We start from the raw sequence: 27,549 nt of genomic DNA, 5'->3' as shown, positions 1-27,549 counted from the left end.
TGAGATGGTAACCCTCAACCCCATGACGATTCAAAACGAGGCATGGCCGCCCGTCTTACAAATCCCCCCAAGCCGTAGATCCCATTTGAAGCGGCTCGTGTGATATAGTGTGGAGGGTGCGACGTGCACCCTCAACGCAATAGCGATTCAAGACGAGAAAGCATGTCACCTGCCTTAGCCTCATCACTAATTGACACCTCCCTACGAGCTGGGATCAATGGCCCACATTAGGCATCGCGAGGTGGTAGCAATTTGGGCCATCGGAGCACGTTTTTGAACTAAGCGTGAACTAAGTGTTAGTGAACTTAATGTGAACTTGATTTAAACGGGGTGGGAATTGTGTGCAATACACCAAAATTGGTGTGAACTCAGGAGGGAATGTTTAGTGTTCACCACACCAAATTTGGTGTAAAATCGATGTGAACTAAGCGTCGATCTATAAACTTAACACACTTACTCCTTTCAACAAGTATGTGATAGCTTAGTGGTTAGAGTCAAACTCAAGGAGGAGAGAGTGCAAAGGTCAAGCCTCAAATCCGGAACCCTTGGGAATCTTTTGCATTCCCTAAAGAATCTAACGATCACGCAATCAATCAACGATCATGAGCCGTTGATCTCACCTCCCAAACAGAGGTGTCAAGTAGTGTCTTACTATGACACTGGCCTTAGATGATCCATTCCTATTACTCGACTACGCTAGTGAGGCTAGTTGATGGACCGAGAAGGTTACTGGCTCAGAATCATCGTAGATTCCACTGAGGCGACGCTTCCCTTGCGATTCACCTTGCAAGTCAGGCCTCAAAATTGAAGGATGATATGGGGACTCGAACTGGGACAGCCGCAAGTTCCACCCTGCCATCTGCTGCGCTAGACCAATCAGGCGAATGCTTGTTTTGCGCCGATGCCGTCAATCATTTTTCTCATTAAAAAATGTGCAATACCACATGCTGCCCTTGCCCCGTCGACCTGCATCACTGTAGCTCTGCACGAGACCCGTCCTGCATCACTGTCGTCATCACTGGCCTCGACTGCCTGCGCCTTCCTTTTTCGCCTCGGGAGTGAGCACCGTTCCTTTTTCATTTCATGCCAAAGGGCATCTCCTGAAGATTCTAACCAAAGAGATTTTTTGAAATGGGTCCGACATACTGGCTCTTAGTGTGACACTCGCCTTAGATGATCCAATTACACAATTCCTTCTCCGCGTATTACTCGACTACGTAAGTGAGGCTAGCTAGTTAATGGACCCGAGAAGGTTGCTGGCTAAGCAGCGCCTTGTGGATGATCGTACTTTCTCTTATGGCAAGCGCTCATCAAATCAGGTACCCCCGTCTACTCTGTGTCTTCCCCCCCAAAACACACGCGAGCGCGCGCACACACATACACATTTTTTTTTGTAAAGCTTTTTTTATCAATTCACAAGTGGCAAACCTCAAAAGAAAGATCGGATACAAAAGGAAGAACACAGTGTTCTGTAATGTGAAGGCTCTAAAAGCTTACATAGGAGAGCTGAAGGAGATCCGGGGATATGTCCCCAACATCAAAGGCAAAATGTAAGGATTGCCTAAATGAAATCTTGAACGAAGGAAAGGGGTCAGCATCCTGCTGATGGAACATGTGAAAATTGCATTGGCGCCACAAAGACCATAGAGACCAAAACCTGACCCATGTGAAGGAAGATCGCAAATTGTTGGGAAGTTGGGAGAATGCCAAAAGCCCATAACCATTTGTGGAAAACTGCTGACATGATGACATGCGGTCAAGGAAGGACCTGGTAAAGCGACAATCCCAAAGCAAGCGTCTAACAGTCTCATCACAGGCTGAACATTTGACACAATGAGAAGAGCTGATGTGACGCACACTAAGGAGAGTTCCAACAGGGTGAACTCTGAGCTAGCAGTGTCGTAGAAACAAGCATTCCTTCAGAGGCAAATGGCTCTTCCAAATTGCAGTATTGCCTTTCTTCACCATTGATCAGATTTATGCAAAGACCATAGCGCATTACAATGGTCAACCAGCCAAGACTCAGGCAAGAGAGAAGCATAAATGTTGCGGGCAGGAATGGGAACAAAAGGTGTGTCCCATAAGGTCCAATCTGATGTACTGCATTCATTGGCCAATGGCGGAATGGGCAGGAAAGCAGCCAGCATGTGCTCAAGCGTGCTCCAAATCCGGCGATAATGCACACCCAAACCAAAGCATGCAACTGCATGTGGAAAACAAAGCATATTCCCAGACGTGTCAACCACATCATCCATCGTGCGTATGCCATGGCAAGAAAGGAAGTATGCTTGATGTGGTGACCGGTCAACAAGAGTAAGAGAGAATGCCCTACTCCAGTGAATGCTTTCCAAGTGTCGTGTATTCCCATTTGGTTGTTGTCTACCCACACACACGCAGAGTAAGTACTAAGGAATTACATGTAGCAGAGGTTAAGATTGTGCACTTCTATTGGCTATGAACCCTGAACTTGCCAAATGACAGATTTAAGCTATTGAACCGGATGCAATACACTAGAGGCTGAAATAATTAGACTTCTACCAGAGGCTGAAATTGGCTCATGAGAAAGATTAATGCACATGAGTGTGTCCTCTTGCCGTTCAGAATTTGTTTTTTGCGATTTTGGGTTCTCATATAATTACAGACTTGCCCTTGGTGTACAAGATTGTCTATCTTGATGCCCTGATACGATTACTTTTAATAGCGGCTTGTTTTATGGCTTGTTGATGAGGGGGTTACTATTGTTTGTGACTAGACTTGTCAAATACCTAAATTACTCATGTGGACCTCCAGATCTCTGAACTTTGCTTGCACCCAAAAGTTGAGAGCCACGTGGTGCTAGAGATTTTGGTGGGCCAACTCTTGGGCTAATGTCTAGATCTAAAGAGTGAGGACTTTTTGTGGCCGTGCCCGGCATTGTGAGGCTATTCTCTTCAGGTTGGGTCTTGGGTACATCCTAGATTTAGCCAGGGTGCAGCTGACCGGGTCTAGATCAGTAGTAGGACTCCCTATTTTAGGGTATTGACTATTCATTTACCCCAATTATGGGTTATTTGGTGATGCTGGGGACCGAGGAAGCCGTGTATCCCTCCTATATATGGAGGGAGGGCCCTCTTTTCTTACCGGTTGGTCATGTATCTCTACACTTTGACCACTCCTGTATAGACGTTGCGGTGGATGGGCTTGGTTCCACTTTCTCTCTTCTTTCTCATGCCTTGCACACTTTCCCTCTCTATCTCTCTCATGTTTCTCTCATGCCAAAGATCATTCATGTCGGAGGCTTAACTGAAGGATCGCAAGAGCTGGAGTAATTGAGCAAGAGGAGAGAGAACATGGCCCATTTACACTGCAATGTGAAGCTTCTACATCATAGCAAAGTCCATGTGAGAAGATCCGAGTGATGAGCATACAAGGTCACTACAAGGGACCAAGATGTGGACACTGGATGTTAAATGAGCTCACACCCAACCAAGAGAAGAACAGGAAACAAGAGCTTACCCAAGTATAGGTAGAGCGTTATTTTTCTCTATATGCCATTTTTGGCATCCCATTGTGGAATGTATTGAAAATGATATATCTGATGTGTTCTATAGGCGGATTTGACCTCGAGAGGACAAAATATCTGGGACCTTTTCCACCGATGTCTTTCCTTTTTTGGAAGGTGGTTGCTTAGTAGTTGGTCTATCTGTTTTGTTGGGACAGTTGTTGAAATTGTTGTCTGTCTGAAAACACCCAAAACATCGGCCCTCTTGGTGAAGAGTTTTTGGTTGCTTTTGAGTGAGTCACAACGATTATTGTTGAAGTTGACTTTGTTGATGCCTAGACGTAGATATTTTTTATCAATTTTGATCCGTAGAAGTTTCTTGGGGTTTCTCAAGCTCAAAAACAAGATTGTCTTTCATCAGCTTATAACCTACTGTAGCATGGTCCATAAGCTCTTGCATAGTGGTGAAGGCATCCCAATGGTGTATCTCTTACATGATCCTCCAAGGTTAGCTTTTTAAATAAAGAATTTGGTAGGGTACATCCTAGAACCTCTGATTGTAGTCGTCTAAAAGTTTTGATGGAAACCATCTTCAGATTATCCCATTCTGCAATGAGTTGCACATCAAAGAGAGATGTGAGGTAACTACAAGCAAAACTAATCTCGAAAGCTTGCCATCCCTTTGGAGCATGAGGCTTTGTGGACAAAGAACAACACGCTGAATAGCATTGTCCTTGAAGAATGTTGTTGCTCGGCAAATCTTGGATTTCTTTGTATAGTTTCCAAGTGAGGCGATGTTATCTGCTATTGTAAGAATTGTAGTGCTTTCTTCCGATCTGTAACTCTAAAGAAGGCAAAGAACTTGACTGTCGATCCACCGTCCTTGAGATCCTTTGGTTGAGAAAAAGTAGCGGTGGTGGATATGTTAACTTTACACCACTTTGCTACTTCACATAGGTCTACGGCATACTTGTACAGCTAGTATGTCTCCGAGCTGGCCACCCATAGCATAGGTTTTACCTTGTCCGACCGCCCGAGTTTGGGGCCGGCCACCCACTTGAGTTGGGTGCCCACCTTGGGCATTCATATATATGGGGCCAGGAGTACACATTTCATATATCATATGGTCATTGTGATTGGGTCTTCTGCTCATGGTAGTCATGGGAGGTTGATCGCCCCCTTTTCATCATATCTTCCGTTTGTGGTTTGCTGTCTCTCTCTCTCTCTCTCCTCTCTCACGCTTCCGCACACGCGCACTCTCACATGGTATCAATCGCCTGCGTTGAGGGCGCATCGTCCGCATGAGGTTTTCCTCCCAAGAAGAAAAATCAGCCAGCGTTTTACACCAAGAGGGGGGGCGCCATCAGTTGGAGGACATCTCTCCCAAAGACCTCAACCCTCCCCTTGCGTTTTATCCGGTGGTGGCTTGTGCAGTCTATCGGTGACTGTTGGAGCTTATGGTAGCTTCTACAGTGCAGACTGTTTAGTCTGGCTTTCCTTATTTCGAAGGACGTTTACGTCGCAGATTGCTACATTTGGCCTTCCTGGAGTTTCACAACTAAGCCACTTGGCCACCTTGGGTTGCAGGTTCATGCATTGACAGGCTTCTAGTCATTCTCACGACGGTTCCTGGGATTCTCCATTTTCTCCAGACGGTTTGACTACAGACACCACGGATCCTATTGGGCAGGACATTTGCAGGCCTATTGGCACTTCTTTCACGACACGGAGCTGTTTTCACACTCAATTCGACACCTTCACGTAGTACCTTCACATTGAATTAGTGAAGTACAGCAGTTTGCTACACTACTCGTGACGGCATCTTTCCATGGGGATTTCTTAGCGGTTGGGACACCCCAAACTGCTACTACACTCGCGGAGCTCGCTGGAGTATTGTCCTTCAGTGGACATCGGAGCAGACATCTTCGGCTTCATGCGGTAGATGGCTTAAGGATGCAGAATTGCATGCCTTGATCTACAAGAAGAAACTTATGGTTGTGATTCACGCCTTGTCTACTTGGAAGCATTATCTCCTAGGAGGATGTTACAAGCTGCTGACGTGTCAAGCCACTAAAGAACGGAGCCAGCTTGCAGATTCGAGTTGTGGGGCCTAAACCCTAATTGAAGAAGCAACAACGGAAGAAGTTTTACCAACTTGCAAAGTCTTGCCGAGTAGCCAATTTTCAAAGAAGAGTTCCCACCAACTTATGGGGCCCCGTCCAATGGGGCCAGGGGACCTGAAGGCTTAAAATAATGCAGAACCACATGCACACACACTCTCTTGCGAAATTGTTGATGATGTGGCAGTTGTACGGATGCCCGCATTTTATGTTGATGATGTGGCAGGTTGTACGGATTTCCGTGGTTTATGCTCGACAGGTTTTAGCGTCAATTTTTGAGTCCAGATGCTTTTGAATTTGAAGTTTTTTACGTAGCTACTTTTCATAGGCCAAGGGCCTTTAAATATGAGTCAAGGGCTCGATCTCTGGCACGCTTCCGGATGAAGGTGAAGGGATTGGAGTACTGGCGTTGTACTGAGTTCAAGCAATATAAAGAAACACTAAAAGGGACGCCAAGGTTTGGGGCCAGTGCTCTCTTGGGATAGAACTCCGCCACTCCCCGTCTTGTGTCGTGCATCTCTTTCAGTTCAGTTGTTATTTGAAGTGCATAAAGTTGTTTAGTCTGTTCTTTTCCGTTGGCACGTGGTGCCCCTCCCCGTTACAATGGTGTCAAAGCTTCAGCCGTGTGCTTTTCTAAAAGTATACCGGTCCTACCAAAGAGCAGACAGAGCAAGGTGGCGCTTTTAAAGTTTATTGGAAATTTTATTAAAGAATCTTCATGTCCCAACCGCGGACTTATTAGCCACCCTTACTTCATTACCCATCGTGAGCGCTCCCGTCTTCATCGCTCTGTCTTACAAGGCATAAGCCATAAGGAATTCAAGATCACTTGCACGAGAAGGATCAATTTTTTTTTCAAGCACTGTTTTTCGCAGAGGTAGTGCCGTGAAGTAGTGGACGTTTATAGCTACCAAGCCGCACACTCCAAGGACTAAGCAAAATTAGTCCTTGCTTTATTCTTGTGTTCCGTGGGCCCCATCAAATGGAACCCCATAGGTTGGAACAACTTATGACATTTTATCTTACACTTTCCACTAGTGTCCCTCCGGGTGGTCATGCCACATCATCACTTTGTGACATACCCCCCTCTTGAAAGAATTGTAATCGCCCTCAATTACGCCTGCAAAATCAAACATAAGCCGAAAACCAGTTCAGTAGACATTGACTCTAAGCACTAACGCACTAGACAACACATATCCAGCACTTTCACAAAGACGACAGCCACCTAACATTCACATCACTACTTCCCTCGAGATCTTGGATTATGATCAATCGGCAACGTATTTAGCAATCACATTTAGATATGTCATAGATCCCGCAAATATCTCGATTGACTAAATCTTGTTTCTATCTTGTCCATCTCATCTCTCCGGAAACACAAGACCAAAATGCTACAGTCATTTCATCTTTCAAACATGCCCTCAAACACTACTCACATGAGAGAGCACACATTTATCAGTTTCATTTCGGGAATTCCCAGTTCGAAGTACTTCTTTCATAAAGTCATGCAGCAGAATACTGTCAGCCCCATCGATATCCCTGTAATACAAAGGAAGTCAGTGACTTTATTCCATCTAGGTAATCTATCACAAAATTATGACATGGCATGCCAAGGACATAAGTTGTTCCAACTTATAGGGTCACATCGGATGGGGCCCTAGGGACACTTAGAAATTAAAGAGAGGGAGAAACTCGTGCAAAGGCTGTTGACCTGGCAGGCCGTACGGACAGCCCCGCATCTTGCGTTGACTCCTGTACGGATTTTCCACAAATCGCGTTGAGGGCTTGGAGTGCTAGCTTTTGGATTTTGAAGCTTTTTATGTAACTGCTTTTGAGAGCCCTAAGGGCCTTTAAATACAAACCTAGGGCCACTCTCTGGCTCAGTCTGGCTGACAAGCAACAGAGCAGAGAGGACCCTCGGGCCTTGTAACTTTGCTCAAGCATTAATATAAAATAAATATCGAAAGGGGCGCCAGTCTTTGGGGCCAATCTCTCTAGACACGGACTATGCCAGGCCGTGTCGACTCAATTGAACTGCGATTAAAGTTGCGAAGTGTTTTTAAGTGATTCTCTCGTGTGTCATGCTAGATTCTCGATCTGGGGTGTCCAAGTTTGTTACATAATCTGTGAGGAGCAACTCCCCAACTCCCCTCTTGTGCAGTCCCGCCTGCACCAGATTCAACCCGTTGATCTCTGGGAACTCTTGGAATAGTCGAAGCTAGACCAAAAGCGTCAAGGTAAAGTTCCAAATCCGAGGAGTATCTGCTAGGTCCTCCTCCATCCACTTCGTATCCAATGCCGGATAGTTCTTACACTAAGAACCACCGTATCACTTTACCTTTCATTTTTCTTTCCATGTGAGCTAGTATGTGTTCTAGAACAAGAATCTCCTCAATCTCTTCCACTTCAGGTTGCTCCTCAGGCTCCCTGTCCACTGACACCTCACCTGGATCTGGGGAATTCTCTGATCTACTAGTTGATTCCCTTTTCCTTTCTTTCCTTGTGCCCTGGGACTTGTGGGTAGCTAGCCTCCCCTGTCCATTGGCACGTCAATCTCAATCATCGGAACCCAAGACGCACTATCATTAGATCCCCTTTCTTCTCCGGAATCCTCTAATGAACTTGCATCCGGTTACCTTAGTTCGTCGGAACCCTCGGATGTGCTATCATCTGATTCTCCAGAATCCTGTGATGAGCTGTCATCCGGTTCCCTTGATTCATTCTCTTCACTGGCAAACTCTTGCCCTGTTGAGGTGGATATTATCCTATCCAAAGGATAAGTCAATGAGCCAATATGCATTCCAAATCGCTTCTTAGCATGTCCCATAAGTCTTTGAATAGAGTGAGACTTCTAGTTTTGACAATATTCTCGAATCTCTTTTGGTAATCCACAGCAAAAGCACTTAATTTGGTTTCTCAAAGTAATCTTCCGAAACGAAGATATTGGCAGATAAGTATCCCAAAACCTCTAGCAGTAGTCATCCAATGTATCTTTCTTAGTCATTCTCAAGTGATGCCAAGCTGTGATGACATCTCTTTCATATTCATTTGATATCCAAGTTGAATTTTCTTGAATTTTAACCACGTCACAGGTGCTTCTCTGCGTAACAACAAAGTAGACCACCATGTTTGTGCAGTTCCTTTCGAGTAAGATGCCACCCTTCACACCTTGGAGTGTTCTGTGAACCGACCTCCAGAGAAGGCGACGTCAAACTGTTGTACAAACTCAAGGGCTCGATGGGTGTCTTGGTAGCCTAAAAACGTCTCAAACCTGACGGCATGACCCCCTTCCTTTAACTCCTTGGTCTTTTTGCTCATCTAGTCACTGTGAGAGGAGGATGAGCTCTCCTCCTATGAACTGTTGGATGGCCTTCCATGCCTTCTAGACTTGTTCAAAAATCTGCTTTTCTTGCTTTTTCTCCTATTCTTCCGCCTTTTCTCATCCTCTGTAGAACTAAAGGACGACAAACTGTCGAAACTCTCTGAAGACAAAGAAAAATTTGAGTCATCCTCGAAACGAGCACGATATCTTGATCTGCTTTCCATCTCGAAATGAGACTTCCGGCCCAAATAACCGGGGAAATTCACCGATTTCCTCTTCTTTCGAGAGTGCTTCAAGCCTTTCATTATCTGGTTCATCTTTTGGTCAACAGCTCTGTCCAGCTCTTCCTGCGAGTACACCTTTCGCTTTTCTGCACTCATCTGTCCTTTTAGCTTTCCTCCCGACCTGAGAGGAGAATCAATGGCCTCACGCCATATCGAGTGAATCTCATCGATCGGGTAATTCTTTAGGTGTTTTGCAAATCTCGGGTCTCTGGAGTACTTGATCAGTCTTTTCAACCTGCAGTTTACACTTTGTACTCTGCTCTAGTAGACTTCTCTGCCAAAAATTTGCCCAAATCTTCGTTCTTTTCTTCAGTTCCCGTGCTGGATTTTAATATTTCTTTGTCTTCCTGTCACAAATTGGTGATGTGTCAAGCCACTGAAGAACGGAGCCAACCTTCAAATCATGGCCGAGGGGCCGAGGGGCCTAAATCCTAAGAAGAACAAGCAACAGAAGAAGAAGAAGTCCTACCAACTTATGGGACCCCGTTGGATGGGGCCCAAGTGACATAAAGACATGTAAATAAAGCAGGACCCACACACACATAGCTCGGATTTTCCGTTGACTGCTGATGTGGTAGAATTGTACAGATTTCCGCAAAACACGCAGACAATGCTGACGTGGCAGATTTCCACAAAATACGTTGACATTGCTGACGTGGCAGTTGTACGGATTTCCGCAAAATGCGCTGGCAGACTTTAGGGCATTGCTTTTGGACCAGATGCTTTCATGTAAACTGCTTTTGGGTCTAGGGCCTTTAAATATGAGGCCATGGGCTCATTCTCTGGCATGCTTCTTGGAGAAGGTGCAGAGTCTGGAGTACCGGCTTGTATTGTGTTGATGCAATATAAAGAAATACCGAAAGGGGCGCCAAGGTTTGGGGCCAATACTCTCTGGGGTGGAATTCCACCACTTCGTGTCACGTATCGTCTCTCTCTCAATTCAATTGTTATTGATGTGCTAAAAGTCTGCTCAATCTGTTCTTTTCTATTGGCACGTGGTGCGCGTCTTGTGACGGTGGTCTCAAAGCATCAGGCGTGTGCTTTTGTGACAGTGGTATCAAAGCATCAGGCGTATCAAACCTTCTCAACCGTCTGTTCCGATCGGGGGAGTCTTCAGGAGTATGGTGCAGCCATCTGGCCCTGATTTATTGCAACCGCCGTTGCCCCACCTTCCCCACCACCACCGCCACCGGGCTACAATGGTTGGAGCCCATGGATACCCATATAATCCATATGTGGGATATGCACCTAACCAACCTAAAAATTTCAAGGATGGCGGCACGATAGTCAAATTTTTCACTTTTGCCAGGGTGAAAGATCGCAAGAAAGCATTGGAGTTCCTACAGCAATTTGACAACATCTATGCTTTGGGGAACTATACAAAAGAATCCGAGATTTCTCGAGTAGCAGGATTTCTTAAAGATAATTCTTTGCAATGGTGGAGTTCAATCGCGACACAACCGCATGCTCCAAGGACCTGGCAAGCTTTCAAGACAGTTTTTGCACGTAGTTACATGACTTCTATGTTTGAAGTCCGGATTTTGGCAAATTGGGGCAACTTGAAAATGCTTGCCACCGAAACCATGGACTCGACGTGTACCTTCCGGTGTCCTTCTTTAAGTTCATTTCCTTGGAGGATCAGTGCGAGCGCTACACCATTGGACTACCATCACCATTGTAGGAATATTTTCTTTCCAAGCAAGTCTCTACCATGCAAGAGCTTATGGACCATGCCGCGGTCGGCTACAAATTAATGAAGGGAAAGCTAGAGTTTACCACAGAAGAACCTCCGGCCACTAACCACAACTCTCACCAACAAAGAACAATTTCTCGAGAGTCTCGTGAAAGCCAACCGCAAAGGCCTCGTTTGACATCTCAACAACGAGGTACCTTACTACAAGAAGGCAGATGTTTTGGATGCTTTCAAGCAGGACATAAGTATTTTGGTTGTCCCCAACGCACGGACAGACCAGCGGAGCCGACTCCCACAACAACGGTCGGCAGAAACCCAGGACCATCTCCAGCCAAACGAGCTAAACCGGCCATTGGATTAGTACATGACATCTATGGCATACGCCTTGAAAGTACAAATGAATTGTGTCGAGCATACAGCAAAGTCAACGGTTTGAAAGCCCTAATTTTCTTTGACCCAGGAGCTACAGAGAACTTCATCCATCCAGAATTCTTGAAGCAGATGGACTTCGATTATGATGCAGAGGGTGGAGAAATTGAAGCTGAGCTAGCCACGGGGCAAACTCAGAAAGTGGTACCGCTCATTGGTGCTCTTCCAGTGACTATCCAAGATTATCATGGAAAAGCTGATTTCCATATTATGAAGTTAGGCAATTGTGACGTTCTCTTGGGCATGCCTTGGCATGACAAGAATGATGTGACTCTCCAATTTCGGAACCGAACCATCACCGTGATGCAAAAGGGCAAGCCAATCGTCCTCAAAGTTCGGTTGTCCGAACAAAGCCCTGAATGAGCTCTTTAATTGTTTTATAGTTAGATACTTTTGAACATTGTTTGAGAAAGTATTGTTTGAAATGATGCTATCTGTTTTAAACATGTCTTGGTTGAATCTGGTTTAATACTGGGTTCAATGATTGGTGATTTTTACTCCCGATTGGAGTAATGAGAAATAATGTTTGAGAATGCTTGTTCATACTCATGGCCCGGACCCTTGTGGTTATTTGCGGGGGGAGTATTGAATGATTGAAAAGTGTTGTTTTTACTCATGGCTTGAACCTGGATTGTTATTTACGGGGGGAGTATTAAGAAGTCTGAGCAGTCCTTACTCTCAGCACCTCCAAACGACGGAGGCTACGGTCTGGGGGGCGTTTGGTTGTAAAAGGCCTCTATATCTCATGGCCTTGACCATTTTAGGTTATTTGCAGGAGGAGTGATGAGGGAGTCGTTGAACAGCTCATGGCCCGGACCGGAATGGTTATTTGCAGGGGGAGTGTTCATCGGCGACTTTATGTGTCACGTGACATATCCAACCCTATGTGTTCGTGGACAAGCTACAACATGACCAGGGTTCAGTTCAGTCAAGTCAGTCTAGAATAGGAAGTGATCTGGCACTTTTGTGAGTCTGTTCGCAGACCGTGCATGACCAGACACGTAGAGTAGATGCATATCCTCTGGTTGCACACAGCATGATCATCAGAATCCATCGGGGGAATTTTCCAGTGCATTAAACCTATTTTTCCTATTTTTGACTTTTTTACTTATTATTTTTAAGTGACTTTCGTTGGGAACTGGGTAGGGCAATTTGCCTAAGTTAATATATAAGGAAACCCTAGCACTAGCATTTCTGGCAGAAGAAGGAAGGAGACCAATAGGCACCCAGTGCAGCAGGCCCTCTGGAGCACCTTCTCAAGCAAGATTCCCCCATAGAACCACAGCGTTTTCCAGCCTTGAAGACTCAGCGTTTTCAGCATTAGAACACCCAGCACCCCAGCGTTTTGAAGGCCATCACTTCAGCGTTTGAAGCTCAGCAAAGCCAGCGTTTCAGCCCCATAAACCTGGCGTTTTTCAGGACCAGCACGCCAGTGTTTTAGGACCAACAAGCCATCGTTTCAGGACCAGCAAGCCAGCGTTTTTCAGCCAGTAATAACCAGCGTTTTTCAAGCAAGAAGTCAGTGTTTTTGGACAGTAGGAAAACAGCGTTTTTCAGCCATCCAAATCTCCGTTTTATCAGCAGCAAATCAGCAATAGACACAGTGTTTTCCAGCAGATAAGAACAGCCCGTAGATAGCAGATTCAGCCAGCCATCGTCTTCGCGGTGTTCGTCGTCGCCGTCATCTCATCATAGACTCGCAACTTGCATCAGCATCTTGTACCAGATTGTGCAATCAATAGAATAGACTTCTCTCGCCATCGAGAGAAGGGCCCTTGGAGGAGGGTTTTACAACGTCTTTGGTGTCGTATTCTCTTCTCTCTCTATCTCTCAGTCTCATGCACTTCCATTCACAGTGTCCATTCACTTTGTTTGTGTTCATTGCACTCTCTCACTAAAGGAATGGAAGGCTCTCCCTTCCGTAAGTAAAAGGAACCCTTGAGCACAGTTCGGAGCACTCATCTTGAGCAAAGTTAAACTTTCACTTCCGCGACACCTTACATTATGTTTCTATGTCTTGTAACATGCATATGTGAGCATTTGTGTTGCATTGTGATGTGCTAACTACTGAATATTCCTAATTGGATGAGATTGCCTGGGTATGTAATTTTAGTGTATCAAGACACCCCTGGAAGATTAGTGCAGTCTGGGTGTGATGGCTAACTTTACTACGGTGGAATATCAAGAGTTCCGATCTGGACGAAAGGAGAAGCCAACTCCTTGATCAAAAGAGTCAAAAGGAGAAGCCAACTCCTTAACAAAAAAAAGAGCAAACTGATTGTCCATCGGAATGACCCTCAGAAATTTTTGAACTAACTTGAGTTGTTTTGCAGATATGTTGTAATCGCGGATGATTACTTTCTTTCAAGAAGGGGGGGTGTCACAAACTGGTGACGTGTCAAGCCAGTGAAGAACGGAGCAAACCTTCAGATCACGGCCGAGGGGCCTAAACCCTAAGAAGAACGAGCAACAGAAGAAGTCCTACCAACTTATGGGACCCAGTCCGATGGGGTCCAAGTGACATAAAGGCATATAAATAAAGCAGGACCCACATACACAGCCCGGATTTTTCGTTGACTACTAACGTTGCAGAACTATACGGATTTTCGTAAATCGCGCTGACAGTGCTGACGTGGCAGATTTTCGCAAAACACGCTAATAGTGCTGACGTGGCAGTTGTACAGATTTCCGCAAAACGCGCTGGCAGATTTTTGGGCATTGCTTTTGGAACAAATGCTTTTGAGTTTGAAGGCTTTTCATGTAAACTGCTTTTGGGCCTAGGGCATTTAAATATGAGGCCATGAGCTCATTCTCTGGCATGCTTCCTGGAGAAGGTGCAGAATCTAGAGTACCGACTTGTACTGTTGATGCAATATAAAGAAATACCGAAAGGGACGCCAAGGTTTGGGGCCAATACGCTCTGGGGTGGAATTCCGCCACTCCGCGTCGCGTGTCGTCTCTCTCTCTCAATTCAGTTGTTATTGAAGTGCTAAAAGCCTGTTCAGTCTGTTCTTTTCCATTGGCACGTGGTGCCCGTCTTGTGACACTCCCCCCTGAGAGATGTTATCTCTGTCTGATTCTCCACGAGAACCCATGTGTAATCTGGGGTTCTTTATGGCTTATGCCCTTTAAGACAGAGCGATGAAGACGGGAGCGCACCGGATGCGCTATGGACAAAGGGTGGGAGTGGCTAATAAGTCCGGGGTCGACTAATATGTCTGAGGTCGGGGCACGAAGATTCTTTCACAAAAACCTGTGTGCTACAAAAAGGATCGTATCCTCCGTAGAAGAAGAATCTTTCTGAGCTCTGATACCACTGTAACAAACTTGGGACACCAAGCAAGAAATCAATAGCAACACATGCAGAAACTTCAAAACCACTGAGCTTTGAGAGAGAGAGAGAGAGAGAGAGAGCTTTGAGAGAGAGAGAGAGAGAGAGAGAGTCGACACGGCCCGGCGGAGTTCCGTGCTCGGAGGTATTGGCCCCAAAGTTTGGCACCCCTTTCGGTATTTATTTTTATATTAATTCTTGGCAAAGTACAATGTCCGAGGGTCCTCTCTGCTCAATGCTTTCAAGCTAATGGGAGGGAGAGAGGCCCTGGAAATTCTTATATATGCTTTTAGGCCTAAAAGCAGTACATGAAAAGCTTCAAGTTCCAAAAGCTCTCATGCTAGCGCCAAAAGTTGCCACTGTAAATCGCACCACAATTCGCAGGCGTCCGTATAGCGTGCCACTTCAGCAGTCTGCGTGAATTTCAGGTTTCCATACAGCCTGCCACGTTAGCAGTCAACATGAATTTTAGGTTTCCGTACAGCCTGCCACGTCAGCAGTCCCACACAAAATTAGTCCTTGCTTTATTCTTGTGTCCCTGGGACCCATCGGACAGGACCCCATAAGTTGGAACAACTTATGACATTTTATCTGACACTTTTCACTAGTGTCCATCTGGGTGGTCATGCCACGTCATCACTTTGTGACAGCCATGGATTTTATTATGGATCTCCTAAAGATTCAGACTAGAAATGATGCGATCTAGACCATCGTGGACAGATTTAGCAAGCAAGCTCACTTTATTCAAGTTAGGAAATTGATCAAAGTAGAGCATATGGCTAGGGTTTTTCTAGCACAGATTTTCAAGCATCATGGGATGCTCAAGTCTATTGTGATTGATCGAGATCCGTGCATGCTTCCCCTCTCAATTGCTATGGCCTTGGTTTAATCTATCATCTGCAGCTTTTTATGTTTGTACATCTTTTTGCTCATCTTTTGTTGGGTCAGCTTGTCATTTAGTGTGCTGTTGGCTGACAGTATTGATTGTTTGTAACAGCAAGATTACAAGCATATTTGCACAGAAAAAATGCCACCAAATGGACAGTAGATGGTGTTCAGATACAAAATCTACCAAATTTGTACAGTGCAATTCAAAAGGCACCAGGTGGCTTTTGAATTTGCCTTCAAAATTAAGGTCAGTAATCATGACCCAGAGGGCCTACAAAGTTAAGTTGTTAACTAGCAGCCGCTTAATTTGCTCATTGGTTCCTATTATCCCTTCAAGTGCAGGTACATCAAAACTCGTGTCAAATTCAATCAGGAAAGCGAACCCCCACCTGGAACTGAGGACGGGACGAATATAGAGGTTCTTGAAACATGCAATGAGCCTTCTCTTTGTGCAAACAATGGCTCGAAAGGACAAGGAACACTTCAAGGTGCAATGGCTCTTATTATAGGGACAAGTGTGGGGGCTGGGATACTTGCGCTTCCTGCCAGAACAATGGATGTGGTGAGTTTCTTCTCTCATACGAGTAAAAATTCTTGTGAACCGTGCACTTCAAGTTATCTCAAAATCAAGCTTGCCTAGGATTTTATAAAAACAGGACTGGGCAGCATGGTGCTGGACATATAATCTTGCTATAACTCGAGTTTGAGTAAGTCGGGTTAAAAAAGCTGAAGAAACAAGCATGCTGGGCTTGGGCAGATTAATGGCAGCAACTTGTAGGCCAAACATTGGCTGATGATTCTTTTATGTTCTTGAAGGCAAACATAGCAACTTTGGGCAAAGCAATGCAAGTATGGTGTCTCTATGCACTTGCCTCCGGTCTGTGCATAAACATGTGTAAATCGTCCCTTATCGGTTACACAGAGGAGCATTGGCTGACCTTAGGGAGCAGGGAAGTGTAGTGCACAAACATATTGTGTTTAGGCACCTTGGCTATCGAGAGTGGGTGTGAATATTAGTGTCAGTCAGATGTTGTAATGGATCTCTAGCAAGATCATAGATAAGTTTGTTCATTGGAAATCGTAGTTAGAGCCTTTTCATGTGCGGCTAAAACTAGCTCAAGCAATCATGCTTCCTATGCTTTCAACTTTCACGCCTTTGCTGTGTTGGAATTGTAAAGCAATTTCTCGAATCACTCAGCCCATCTGCTTCATTCTTTGGAAGAAAAGTAACCTCAAGTCAGGGATGGTTTGGGTCTCATAGCAACACATATCCACCCCTGAAAGAATGCGTGAGGCATGATTTGGATATGACAACCAAGCATTGAGCCTTCGTCAGGATATGTGTGTTGATGTGGGTTTCTATTGCTGAATACTTCATATGTTAGACGGGTCTTTTGCAGCGCAAGACTCTAATAGAGGCGCCATGTTGGCATATCGTAAATGCAGATCAGTCAGTCCTCTTTTCTCAGTTGCCTAGTGCTTTTATGTTAAGAGTTAGTGAAGTTTAGTGATTGGAAGCCACATTCTTGTAGAGAGGTAGTAAATTCTCTACAATTGGTGGTGCTTGCCATTTCTAGAAATATTACCTGGCCAGGAAAAGAACAATTTACAGCCAGCTTCTCTCTTTTCCTAGAGTGCAACATCAGTATCATATCCCTTGTGGGTATCAAGGTATTTGGCAGGAAGTCAAAGGCAAAATCCCCATTACTGATAGTTTTGCGAATCAAGTCTATCACTCTCTTATTCGACTAAGGCATTGGCTGGCTGACAAGGCTAACAAGGCTTGGTGGGTCCAAAATATGTTGCCTGGTGGAGGGATGTACTGTTTCGAGATTGGCATGCTCAACTACCTCATAAAGCAAAGGAGCTTGTGTTTCTTTTGCACCACTTTCAAAGAAGATGATAGAAATCACTTCATCATTTGTCCTCTTGCCAAGAAGATATGGGCCTTTGTTTCTTCCGTCTGGTTTCAAGTTGCTTCATGCCGGTGTCTCTTCATGTTGCCGCATGTGGGATGGCTGTAGTATGTCTTTTTGGTGTCTCCAAGTTCTCCACCACTTCAGCTTTCTGATCCATCAAAAAAATCCAGGGTGGCCCATGATCCTCTTATTGAGCTTGACGTGAATGGTTCTCATTTAAACAGTAGAGAATTAATTTTCTGTGTTGTAAGTTTATCAAGCTTCCTAGAAGTGCTCAATGGGGTCATTTGATTCTGCATACAATTGTACAAAGGCACAAACAAATGAACGAGCACTATAACATAAGTTTTTTCCTAGGGGTAGTATTGCACATCATTAAATGTTGTGATATTAAGAGTGTGAGCTTAGGTTGCATACTGAGAAGATGCACCTTTAATTTGGAAAGTTTACAGGGTTTTGTTCCAACACTTACATCTATGGGGTTGAGCTGGTGTTTTCTGGTACTGGAAGCTCTTCTACTTGCTGAAGTCAATGTAGCTGTCTCAGAGCAGCATAAGAATGAAGGTTCCCATGTTGGTTTGCCGTTGTGTGCCATGGCGGAGAAAACTCTTGGCCCTGTAGGTGGGGCTTTAGCTGCTTGTATATATGTCTTCCTCACTTATACAGTCTTGGTGGCTTACATTGCGAAATCAGGAGATGTTCTCTCACCAATTATGCATACCTCACCCACACTTTGCTGCTGGATCTTTACATTGGTATTTGGAAGCCTTACACTTTTGGGCAACACAAAACTTGTTGATTCTCTCAATCAAATCTTGACAAGTGCTATGATTGGTAAGTTTTCTTTGCAGTTTTTGGGCTTAAAAACAGAGGCAACTGTTTCTTCAATGGTTACATGCAGGTGCATTTCTACTGATAATTGTGGGAGGATTTGGAGTCAGTGATTGGAACAGTCTACAGCACATGAACTGGGAAAGGACTCCAGAAACATTTCCAGTTATCATCTTTGCTCTTGTATATCATGACCTTATGCCAGGTGAGATTCTAAGCTTGCTCGAAGTCCTGTTGGTGATTTTTAGGTGCCTAATACTCAATCTTCTACGTGATTTCAGTTTTGTTCACATACTTGAATGGTGATATACATCGTATTAGACAGGCAGTATTACTTGGAAGTGCTGTACCAGTGGCCATGTTTTTGCTCTGGGATGTGATTATTCTTTGCATTGCACCAATTTCAGGGAATGAAGACCCACTCGTATTTCTAACAAGGTAGCTAAGCTTACTTTCCATACAGACGCACTTACAATAGGCTAACCTTAGCTTTGTACTTGCTATTGCAAGTACATACAGCCCCAAGCAGCCCCAAAATTTAGGAGGGTTTACAGGCAGAGCTTCATAAACTATCTAGCAGAGCTAGAATTTGATTTTCAAAGTGTTTTTCCCTTGCTAATTATGTGATGAAATTTTGAGATCTTAAAGAGTCATCAAGCCAGAACGCATGTATTGATTAAGTGCATCAAATATCACTTTCGTGGTTGGATGAGGATTGCTCACGATACAAAGTAGGAGCTCCTAATTAAAAGTTGCGTTGTTAGAACGCATCAGAAACTCAATGGTTTTTGCAGAGTCTGGTTTTTAAATGGAAGAAAAGCTTGAGATTTATGTTGTTGCCCTTTAAAGGTCAGGAGGAACAAGCATTGCTGTAATGATTGAGCTATTCTCGATTCTAGCATTGGCAACGTCTTTCATTGGCACAATAATAGGTTTCATCGCATTTTTTGAAGAACGGCTTGCTCAAAAGAAGAAGGCGAGTACCCAAATGCAAGACGTGATGGCATCCTTCACGAAGCTAGCATTGAAGAGCATCCCATTGGAATTCTTGAAATCTTATCATTCATATAAAGTTGGGTATCTGACTGTGAATAGTACCGAAGACTCATTTCTACAGCAAATTTTTGGAGTTCTGGACAACAGCTGGAGAAATAATAGGACACAAATTGTGCTATCTATATTGATTTTGGCTCCACCTTTGGTAGCCTCAAGCATGGTTTCAGATGCATTTTTCTCTGCCACCGATATAGCGGTAATGTTGTATACTTTCAACTTTTAAGCTGGTTCTGGATTGATGAGTGCACAATTGTTTCACCAACTATGCCATTTTGTATCACTTAGCAGGGTGGTTACGGTATGACGACACTCTACGGATTGTTTCCACCAATGATGGCTTGGTCTTTGCATGAGAGGGGTCTTTTCATGAACAAAGATGAAGTGGGTTCTATGCTGGCTTTGACAAGGCCCCAAGTTCAGGCAATTCTTGCAGTGAGTGGAACATGTGCCACAGGACTTATGGTAAGTCAGCTCATGTTAGATTTGGGCATGTAAATGTTGCATAGGGCCATAATGGAGATCATCTGCAGTTTCCATCAATTTCTTGGGGGCGTTGTACACATCTCTATTAAAATATGTAGTGTAAATACATTATTTAAGTGCAAGAGGACATTCGGTAGGTAGGACATTCTTTCCAAGGGATTGGATCCTTTGGTGTATTTTTACTCATCCTACATGGGGATGTTACTAACACCATGTATGTACATGAAAACCTATAAAGTTTACTTCACCAAATATGTATCAATGAAGTGGGGATTCATTTAAAAGTCATGTTTTCTTTTCTGAATTGCGAGCAACACCACCAGAACTGTTCAGAATCAAGGTCAATAACGAAAGATGCGTTCCATTTGATATGATTATACACTCATAGCTCAGTAAATATTATAAGCATTTTCACCATAATTTCAATTTAACTTGTATATATTCGAATATACATACATCCTGAAAGCATACTTTGTATGACCAGAAAAGCTTTCTTTCCCATTTGTTGAGGAGATGTTTCATAAGCATCACAGAATGAATGGCCCAATAATACCTTAAGATAAAAGGCTCAAATGAATAGGATAACAATCAGTGTTCTAGATTTTAATATAATGTTCTCGTTGTTTCCTTGTTTAATATTGTTTATACCCAATTTTTTACAATTACAGGGGCCAATATATGTACCCAAGAAATTATTATTCATAACAGAGATCAAGAAAAAGAATCTTTTCATATCCTCACCTATGTTGAAAAGATTTAATGACAAAGTTCTTATTTTAAAAAGTTTGTTTGAGTTTGAATTTTAAAGGATAAAGATTAGTTGTGTAAGTAATGAAAGGACAAGTGCTTCTAAAAAGACCAATCCCATTCAAGAGAGTTGCTAGCCCTTCATTGCAACGATTCGAGTTTTTTAATCTGATCAAAAACTTCCAAAGAGGGGATGGTCAACGGTACTCCATCATGAAGCATAATCTATTAAAGAGAGGATAATGGAGTATATCCTTCCCCCTACAGAATTTACAGGACATAAAAGATTAGTAAAAGTTTAAAATAGCTTTTCCTAAAGTCTGAAATAAATTAATGAAGCAAATCATGCAATGATAGTGAATTAAAGGAAACCATAAAACCTTCACAAATAAAATGTGAGAATGTTCTCTTTAACATTTAGCCTTCCTTTTCCAACCAATCTGTTCTTCAAAAATCAACTAGTCATGCTTGATTGGACTTTCCTTAGAGGTAAATGTTTTAGAAAGATATGCACACAAGTGTTGTTATGCTTACAATGTTTTTCTATGAGATTGACATAGGACTTGAGGAATTGAACATAATAAGTAGGTTATGAGATAGCATCGACCTGTTGACAAGAAAGATGTGCACATATTTGAAATTAGAAGAATCTCGCCTTTGGAAAACTACGAACAAACAAAACATCTACTACAAAAAGATTTGAGAATGACAAAAACATATGCTTTGCATGGACTACTTGAGTGGCATAAGAAAGTATGGTAGAGAGTTTGCATAGTGTCTCCTCAAAATATATAAGAAACGGAAGCTATGTTTTGGCTCGTAGTCAAGTGCAAAGTCCACCCTACAACATAACCATCGACACCAAAAATTTAGTATAAGAGGCAAGGCCTTGGTAGAGATGAAATTATCGTTTGTTTTCTGTAATAAACCTAACTTCCATGTAGCAATTAGGCACCACTACTTGCTACTAGTACCTTGGACACCAACACACCTCCACTTAATTCATGCCCCTCTTGCAAGTGTCTTCACCGACTTCTACTACTATTGTTCAACAAGATGTCACAACTATAAGCAAAAAACAAAACTCTTCTTATTTCACAATGAAAGGTATAAGAGGGAGTTCGTGAGCCTTGAAGAGGGTGTAGCAAACTCAGGAATCAAAATATTTCATTGTGCAAAATACCCACCTTAGTAGTAGCCCTAGTGAGCCTTCCAAGTTGAAAAAGCCCACGTGGCTTCATGTCGGTACAGCATTGTTGAGATCACCGTTGCGATAACTACGCACGAAAAATGTGCCACCCATCATTAGTAGGCCATTCACTTTTTTTGGGCCTGTCCCAAAGGGGTGAGACCTTAGTGATGCCTTCCCTTTTTTATTAGGAAAAAGGGGAGGTTATTTTCAAAAAATGTACAATTTTTGGATTGGTTGGTTCAGAGAGAAGACACTCATTACAAAGATAGAGCTTAGAAGACACTCATTACAAGGATTGAAGACTCACTAGGTGGTGGTTGTAACTAGTATCATGAATCAGGATGGTCTACTTTTCTGCAAACTATTAATTTGTCTAAAATATCCCTCGAGAACCTGTGAATTGCAAAGCAAAATGTCACCATCACAGCCCCCTAATCTACACAACTCTGCAACCCCCCTAGGCTCCGCTTTGCCTAGCCATGGTCCCCGACCATCATCTCTCTAAACAGGCCTCTCTCCTCTCGGCCTCTCTCCTCTCTGTTCGTCTGCACAGACAATATCCACCATTGGCCTTTTAATTTACACATTTTAGCTAAGCGCATTGAGACTTCGCCTCGGCAATTGGATCAGCCATTTGCTCCGCTATTCCTCATGCGAGGAGGCCTCCCTTTGCCATCACCCTCATGTCATAGGGCAAGACTACCCTCCACCACACAATCACGACGGCTTCGCTGCAAGAATGCAGATAAATAAACATAATGTCAAGACATAGAGAGAAGAAAGAGACTCCGGACTCTGAAGCTTGAGAGAGAGAGAGAGAGAGAGAGAGAGAGAGAGTTCAAGAAAGATTTTTTAGTGTCTATGTGAGACCCCGAAGTCGGCCTATGAGACATATCAAATATACATGTGTGTATATCCTCCATCTATTGGGAAAGACAAAACAATCCAAACTGGTACAAAATAAGGATAAGGATAAAAAACTTGGTTTGTGATGGGATCTACGAGGGGGAATGGAGCTCTAGTACTAGGGGTATGTGCATGTCTATATGCTCAAGTAGTGCAACCATGCAAATGCATCAAGCTAGCTAGCTCCATCCTATGCTAATAGGATGGTGTAAAATGTGGTACATGGGAGGATCATGATCAAGAGTTGAACAGATGAATGCAGTTGGTTGAGCCATCGTCTGGGCTCGTCTCTCCTCAGTAGCTCGACGTGCTCGAGTCTGGATCTCCTCAATCTGTCTGCGGTGGAGTCGTGGGGCCCAGCATCTACAATAACAAGTGGGCGTTGTCTGGCCCAGCTCGTCTCAGCCTGCTCGATGGATCTGGGAGTGGAGGGGGTGTGGTCCTCCGGAAAAAATCTGTAAGTTGTGAATGTTCCTCCCCTCCTTCCCCCATGCCTCTATAGGTGGTTGTAACAGTGTCTCTCTGTATCTCCAACAGAGAGAGAGAGAGAGAGCATTGTCTCGGCCGTGCCTTGCTCGCATCAATTGATGGCCTGCCTCACGCTCCATTCGACCTGGCTACACATCACGGCTATTGCATCCTGTCCTGGTCGGCTCTGCACCGAATAACAGGCCTGCGAGTCTGAAGTTTGAACCTCAAGGCTCAAGCACCTGCACTGACACGCATGCAACTGTCCGCCCTCTGCGGCTGTGTTGCTCCCCGTCCTTACAAACTGCGCCGAGCCTCACATTAAAAAAAGAAGTCACTGTTCGTGCATCTCGTCTCTTCTCGCCATCTGACTCCGCGCGTCAACTGGGCGGCCGTGACTACTCGTGCCATGCTTTCGCCTCAGCCAGCTGGTCCTCCACTGCCACCTGGCCCTTCAGCCGAGCTTCGACCATCCTTTTCCTCAAAGCTTTTCACTCACCTGAACGAAAGGAATAACCCAAGATTCTAACTATTTTTTGCTCTCAGTCGCATGCGCATTTCTCTCTCTGCTTAGGCATTGATCAAGGCCACCATCATCAGCTGCAAATTTGTGCTCTTGCAATGATTCCTAGACAAGCAAAGCCCAAGTGGGCAGAGCGAGCGGCTCAGATGCAATTGGCAAAGTAGTGGTAAGCACGCAGAGACGGACATGGCAGTACATGAAAGGTTGGACCCGTTCATTGCAAGAGGGTAAGTGGGACAGGGATCTATTATCTTGGTTGGAATGTCTTGAACACAATCACGTGCGAGAGACTTAGATTTTTTATGAGGCATGGAAGCACATTGAAATATACATGCTCACAACATGACACTCGATCTGGAGCTCCCTAAAGTCTAAGTAGGTTAAAGTCTAAGTAGGTTGGCACACATTTCCTTTTACCCAGAATCTCAGAAGATACTGCTTTAGATTGGGAAGGCAAAGGAGGGCTTTGGAGTAAAAAAAGGGGGAGGAGGGCACACGGAGGAGAAAGAGAGAGAGATAAATTAGCAAGATGTTTTGTTGTTTCCATGTCTCGTCTCTGGCTATCGTTGCAAGACCTGCGTCTGACAGTTTCTCTCTCTCCCCCTCGCTGAGAGACCTGCGTAGGCGACATATCGATGGTGGTTGTGTTGGTTGCTGCGCATGATTGGGTTGTGTTGGCAGATCGTGCGAGGAGACATTTTGTGTCGAGGGCATGGTTCAACTGCAGTAGTGGAGATGCCGAACGCAGGCCAAGGGGGAAGGTTTTTGGAATCTCTCCCCCTCTCCCTCTCTCTCTCTTTGAGGCCTCTTGGCATTCTTCCTATGATGTTTAAGTCTCTGCTGTAGAGAGGTGTCGGTTGGAGGACTCCGTGCGCACAGCAAGCTTAGGGGCATGACAATATCACAGTAGAGGTGCTGGTGATTCGAGGAGGGCACTTTGCGGCAGGAGAATAAGGGAGCAAGTGGAGGATACTCGCATTGCTTGTCATTCTGCCTGATGGTGCAGGGCATGCAACCGTGTGAAGCAAGTGGAGGATACTCGCATTGCTTGTCATTCTGCCTGATGGTGCAGGGCATGCATGGCAGCGATTGAGCAGAGCCAACAGTTAGGGCATGATTATGAGGTAGGGAACTAGGAGGATGGGGAGGGAAAGGTAGCTGAGGAGGAGTACAATATATGCACGGGTGTCGTAGGGAAGAGGAGTTGTGGATCCTGAGGGAATGCAATGTGGACAGCCCTCGTAGGGGAAGATGCGCAGGCATCTCAGGCAAGAGGAGAAGGCCAGGGCGCGCGCTGTGATCGTCACGAGGGGGATATGAGTGTAGTGATAAGGTAGGGTGTATAGGATAATTGTGCGGGGAGGATGTGGCATGCAAATCAGGCGACAAAAGCAGCCAAGCAATGTTGCAGAAGAGGAGGGCAGGAAAGTGGGCTGGTCGAGGCCACAAAGCCATGGGGAGGGGAGGGAGATGCGGGAGGCACAGAGCGGACGCATGCGAGGATGAAGTGAAAGCCAACGCTGCAGGAAAGCGAAAAGGTGTCGAGGGGGAAAATCCACGCAGGAGTTGAATGGGGAGCATAGAGAATATGCGGAAGACAGAGCTGCATTGGAGTGCAAGAGGGAGGGAGTGTGGAACGCGCAAGACACGACGCTTGCAGAGGGGAAAAGCAAGGAGCGATCGTATCTTTTGAGATTCGCTGTTAACAAACAGCGACCCAAATAGAAATCATTAAAAAGAGATGATTTATCTCATTGGCCTTCTATCAAGAATAGCTTTGGTAAGAGAGAAACCGTAGTCCTCGGTTTGATTGTCCACCAAGGATAGCTGTGGTGAGAAAGAAATCTTAAGATCAATGAAACTATTTTGGTAAAGCCAGCTTGGATTGATGTATCCTTTCCATTGGCAGGCCTCGTGATTTTCTCACTTGTTTTTTTAATGGCAGTGTGTAAACAATAAACAACCCTATTGGTAATATTGGCTCTTACGAAGAAGCCTTATATGAGGCTCTCAGATCAAGCTACAAAATGGCAGGCGGTATTCAAAAGGAAGCACATTCAAATCAGCAGATTACAAAACGAAGCGGAGAACCCTACAAGCGGCTCATTCTGGGTTGTTTCCAGGTCTATAAGAGTGATCAGATGTGGCAGAAATTTTACATGTGCAGACTGAGGATCAGATTATGATAATGTATGCATACAATCTTGCCATGCATAGCTGAGAATTCTGAACTTCTGCTTAAACTATCCAGAGTGATTGACGTCATGTTTTTGTAGTAAATGCTGTGGCTCCCTTCACTACTCCAAATGGCTTCACTACATGTCAATGCTTTGGCCAGTATAGCCATTATCAATGCATTCCTGCTTGCTTCCCAACAGACATTGAAGGTCCTCATCTAGAACATACTTTTCTTTTCACTTCAAAAACCGTGACGATCATGGATCAGAAGTGAGAGAATTAGACGGGTTGTGCTCTAGCTCCCTTTTTCTCAACAAGAGATCTTTAGTGGGCCAATGGGGCCGCAATCCATTGTTAATGTATTTGTGGGGATGCTCTTAAACCCAGCAGCTCACTGAACCGTGTTGTAATCAATTGTTCCTCTTCGACACACTTAAGGGGAACTTAATTGGACGGCATTATTTATTCTTCAAACAGGATTATAATAAGGTGGGACTACAGTATTTCAAGGAGATGGTGTGTCAATGCTATATGCAGTGGCCAACAGAAAAGTGATCAGTGATGGTAACAAGGTTGGGCCAGCTTTGTAAGTACCATGATCAATTTATCAGGCATGCTTTAGGCCGTTATGGCTTTACACTCTTCATGGAGGTTATGTCCTTCCTAAGATCAAAGAGCCTTGATTGTTTGTGGAGAAGGTGTCCTATCTGAGATACAAACAGCCATGCTTGAGAGACTTGACCTTGCTGTGTGAGCAACTTTTGAGCTAGCTTGTTTACTCTAGCAACCATGGATAGACTTTGATCTGTTGAAACGCACAACACCATTTGACTTTGTTGCTTGGGTTCAAGTGGTATCAAATGGTCATGTCAGTAAACTGGTTCTGCATTGATGTGTTAGATAACTGGGCTCTAGTGTCTGTCAACTCGATACTTACCCTATTGAGTTTCTGTTGAGCTTATCGGTTGGACTCTTACTGCCTTACCCAACTCTCTTTACAATCATTTGACAAGGTATGCATGTTGCTTCCCGGGCCGTCTTCGTGTGGATTTCCTCCCGAACAAACCAGGCAGCACTAATGAGTAAGCAACAAGGGTTTGCACTGATGATTAAGAAACAAGGGTTACTGGAAAGCGGCTTGTAATCCTGTATGTTTCTTATTCAAATGTAACTCTGCTATTCGAATGATTCGGACAGATGTACGAGCTCTACAGCCTTACAACAAGCATCTTGAACAGACTGGAGGCAGAACAAAAACAGACAGAAACTTGCGCGCAGACCCACAGTGGAGTTGTGGGTTCTCCAGAATACCTATTACATCACGGAAGGAAATCCACCAGGTGGTTTAAAGCTTCTCTAGGTAGTGAATCCTATATGGAAACATATTCTAACATATAGTTCAGGTCAATAGAGGATCATTATCTTATAGGAACCTGGCAAGGAATGTTTGAAATTGTGACAATTGGAGGAATCATGTCATATTTAATGACAGGTGACATAAGAATTGAAAAGACACGAGGCATAGCACTATGGATCACCAAGATTGTAGGAAAATGCCTCTCAAACCTTTACGCAGGGTCTTCCAAACTGCTTATATGCTTGAGTCCAGGGCTTCTCAAATCTTGCAAGCCCCGGATACTATACTGGGTTTCATCCATCAATGATAACCATTGCTAATGCAAACTAGCTGTGGCTTTA

The 27,549-nt window shown here is 44.3% G+C and overlaps 1 protein-coding gene and 1 long non-coding RNA gene across 3 annotated transcripts; both read left to right on the top strand.

Annotated features, from left to right (window-relative positions):
• Positions 1 to 932: 932 nt before the first annotated feature.
• On the top strand, positions 933 to 20,125 carry LOC147429695 (uncharacterized). 2 transcript variants are annotated; one of them, XM_086495945.1, is made up of 8 exons: positions 933 to 1,319; positions 15,662 to 15,795; positions 15,891 to 16,110; positions 17,920 to 18,301; positions 18,369 to 18,503; positions 18,580 to 18,736; positions 19,148 to 19,550; positions 19,643 to 20,125. In XM_086495945.1, exons 1-8 carry the CDS (start codon positions 1,239 to 1,241, stop codon positions 19,847 to 19,849), a joined length of 1,719 nt encoding a protein of 572 aa, XP_086352071.1. In that variant the 5' UTR covers positions 933 to 1,238; the 3' UTR covers positions 19,850 to 20,125. The 2 variants fall into 2 exon arrangements, with proteins under 2 accessions (XP_086352071.1, XP_086352072.1); XM_086495946.1 differs by having other exon boundaries at positions 935 to 1,319; positions 15,658 to 15,795.
• A 1,008-nt stretch (positions 20,126 to 21,133) lies between these two features.
• LOC147429694 (uncharacterized) lies at positions 21,134 to 27,388 on the top strand. Its single transcript, XR_015185897.1, has 2 exons — positions 21,134 to 25,453; positions 25,619 to 27,388. It is a non-coding gene; the product is annotated as an uncharacterized LOC147429694 (long non-coding RNA).
• Positions 27,389 to 27,549: the final 161 nt, after the last annotated feature.

This window comes from Adiantum capillus-veneris, chromosome 22 (genome assembly GCF_014529385.1).
Source record: "Adiantum capillus-veneris isolate H3 chromosome 22, ASM1452938v2, whole genome shotgun sequence".
In the NCBI taxonomy this organism is placed as follows: domain Eukaryota; kingdom Viridiplantae; phylum Streptophyta; class Polypodiopsida; order Polypodiales; family Pteridaceae; genus Adiantum; species Adiantum capillus-veneris.
Note: the sequence above shows the minus strand (reverse complement) of the source record. Positions and strands in the feature narration are given on the sequence as shown.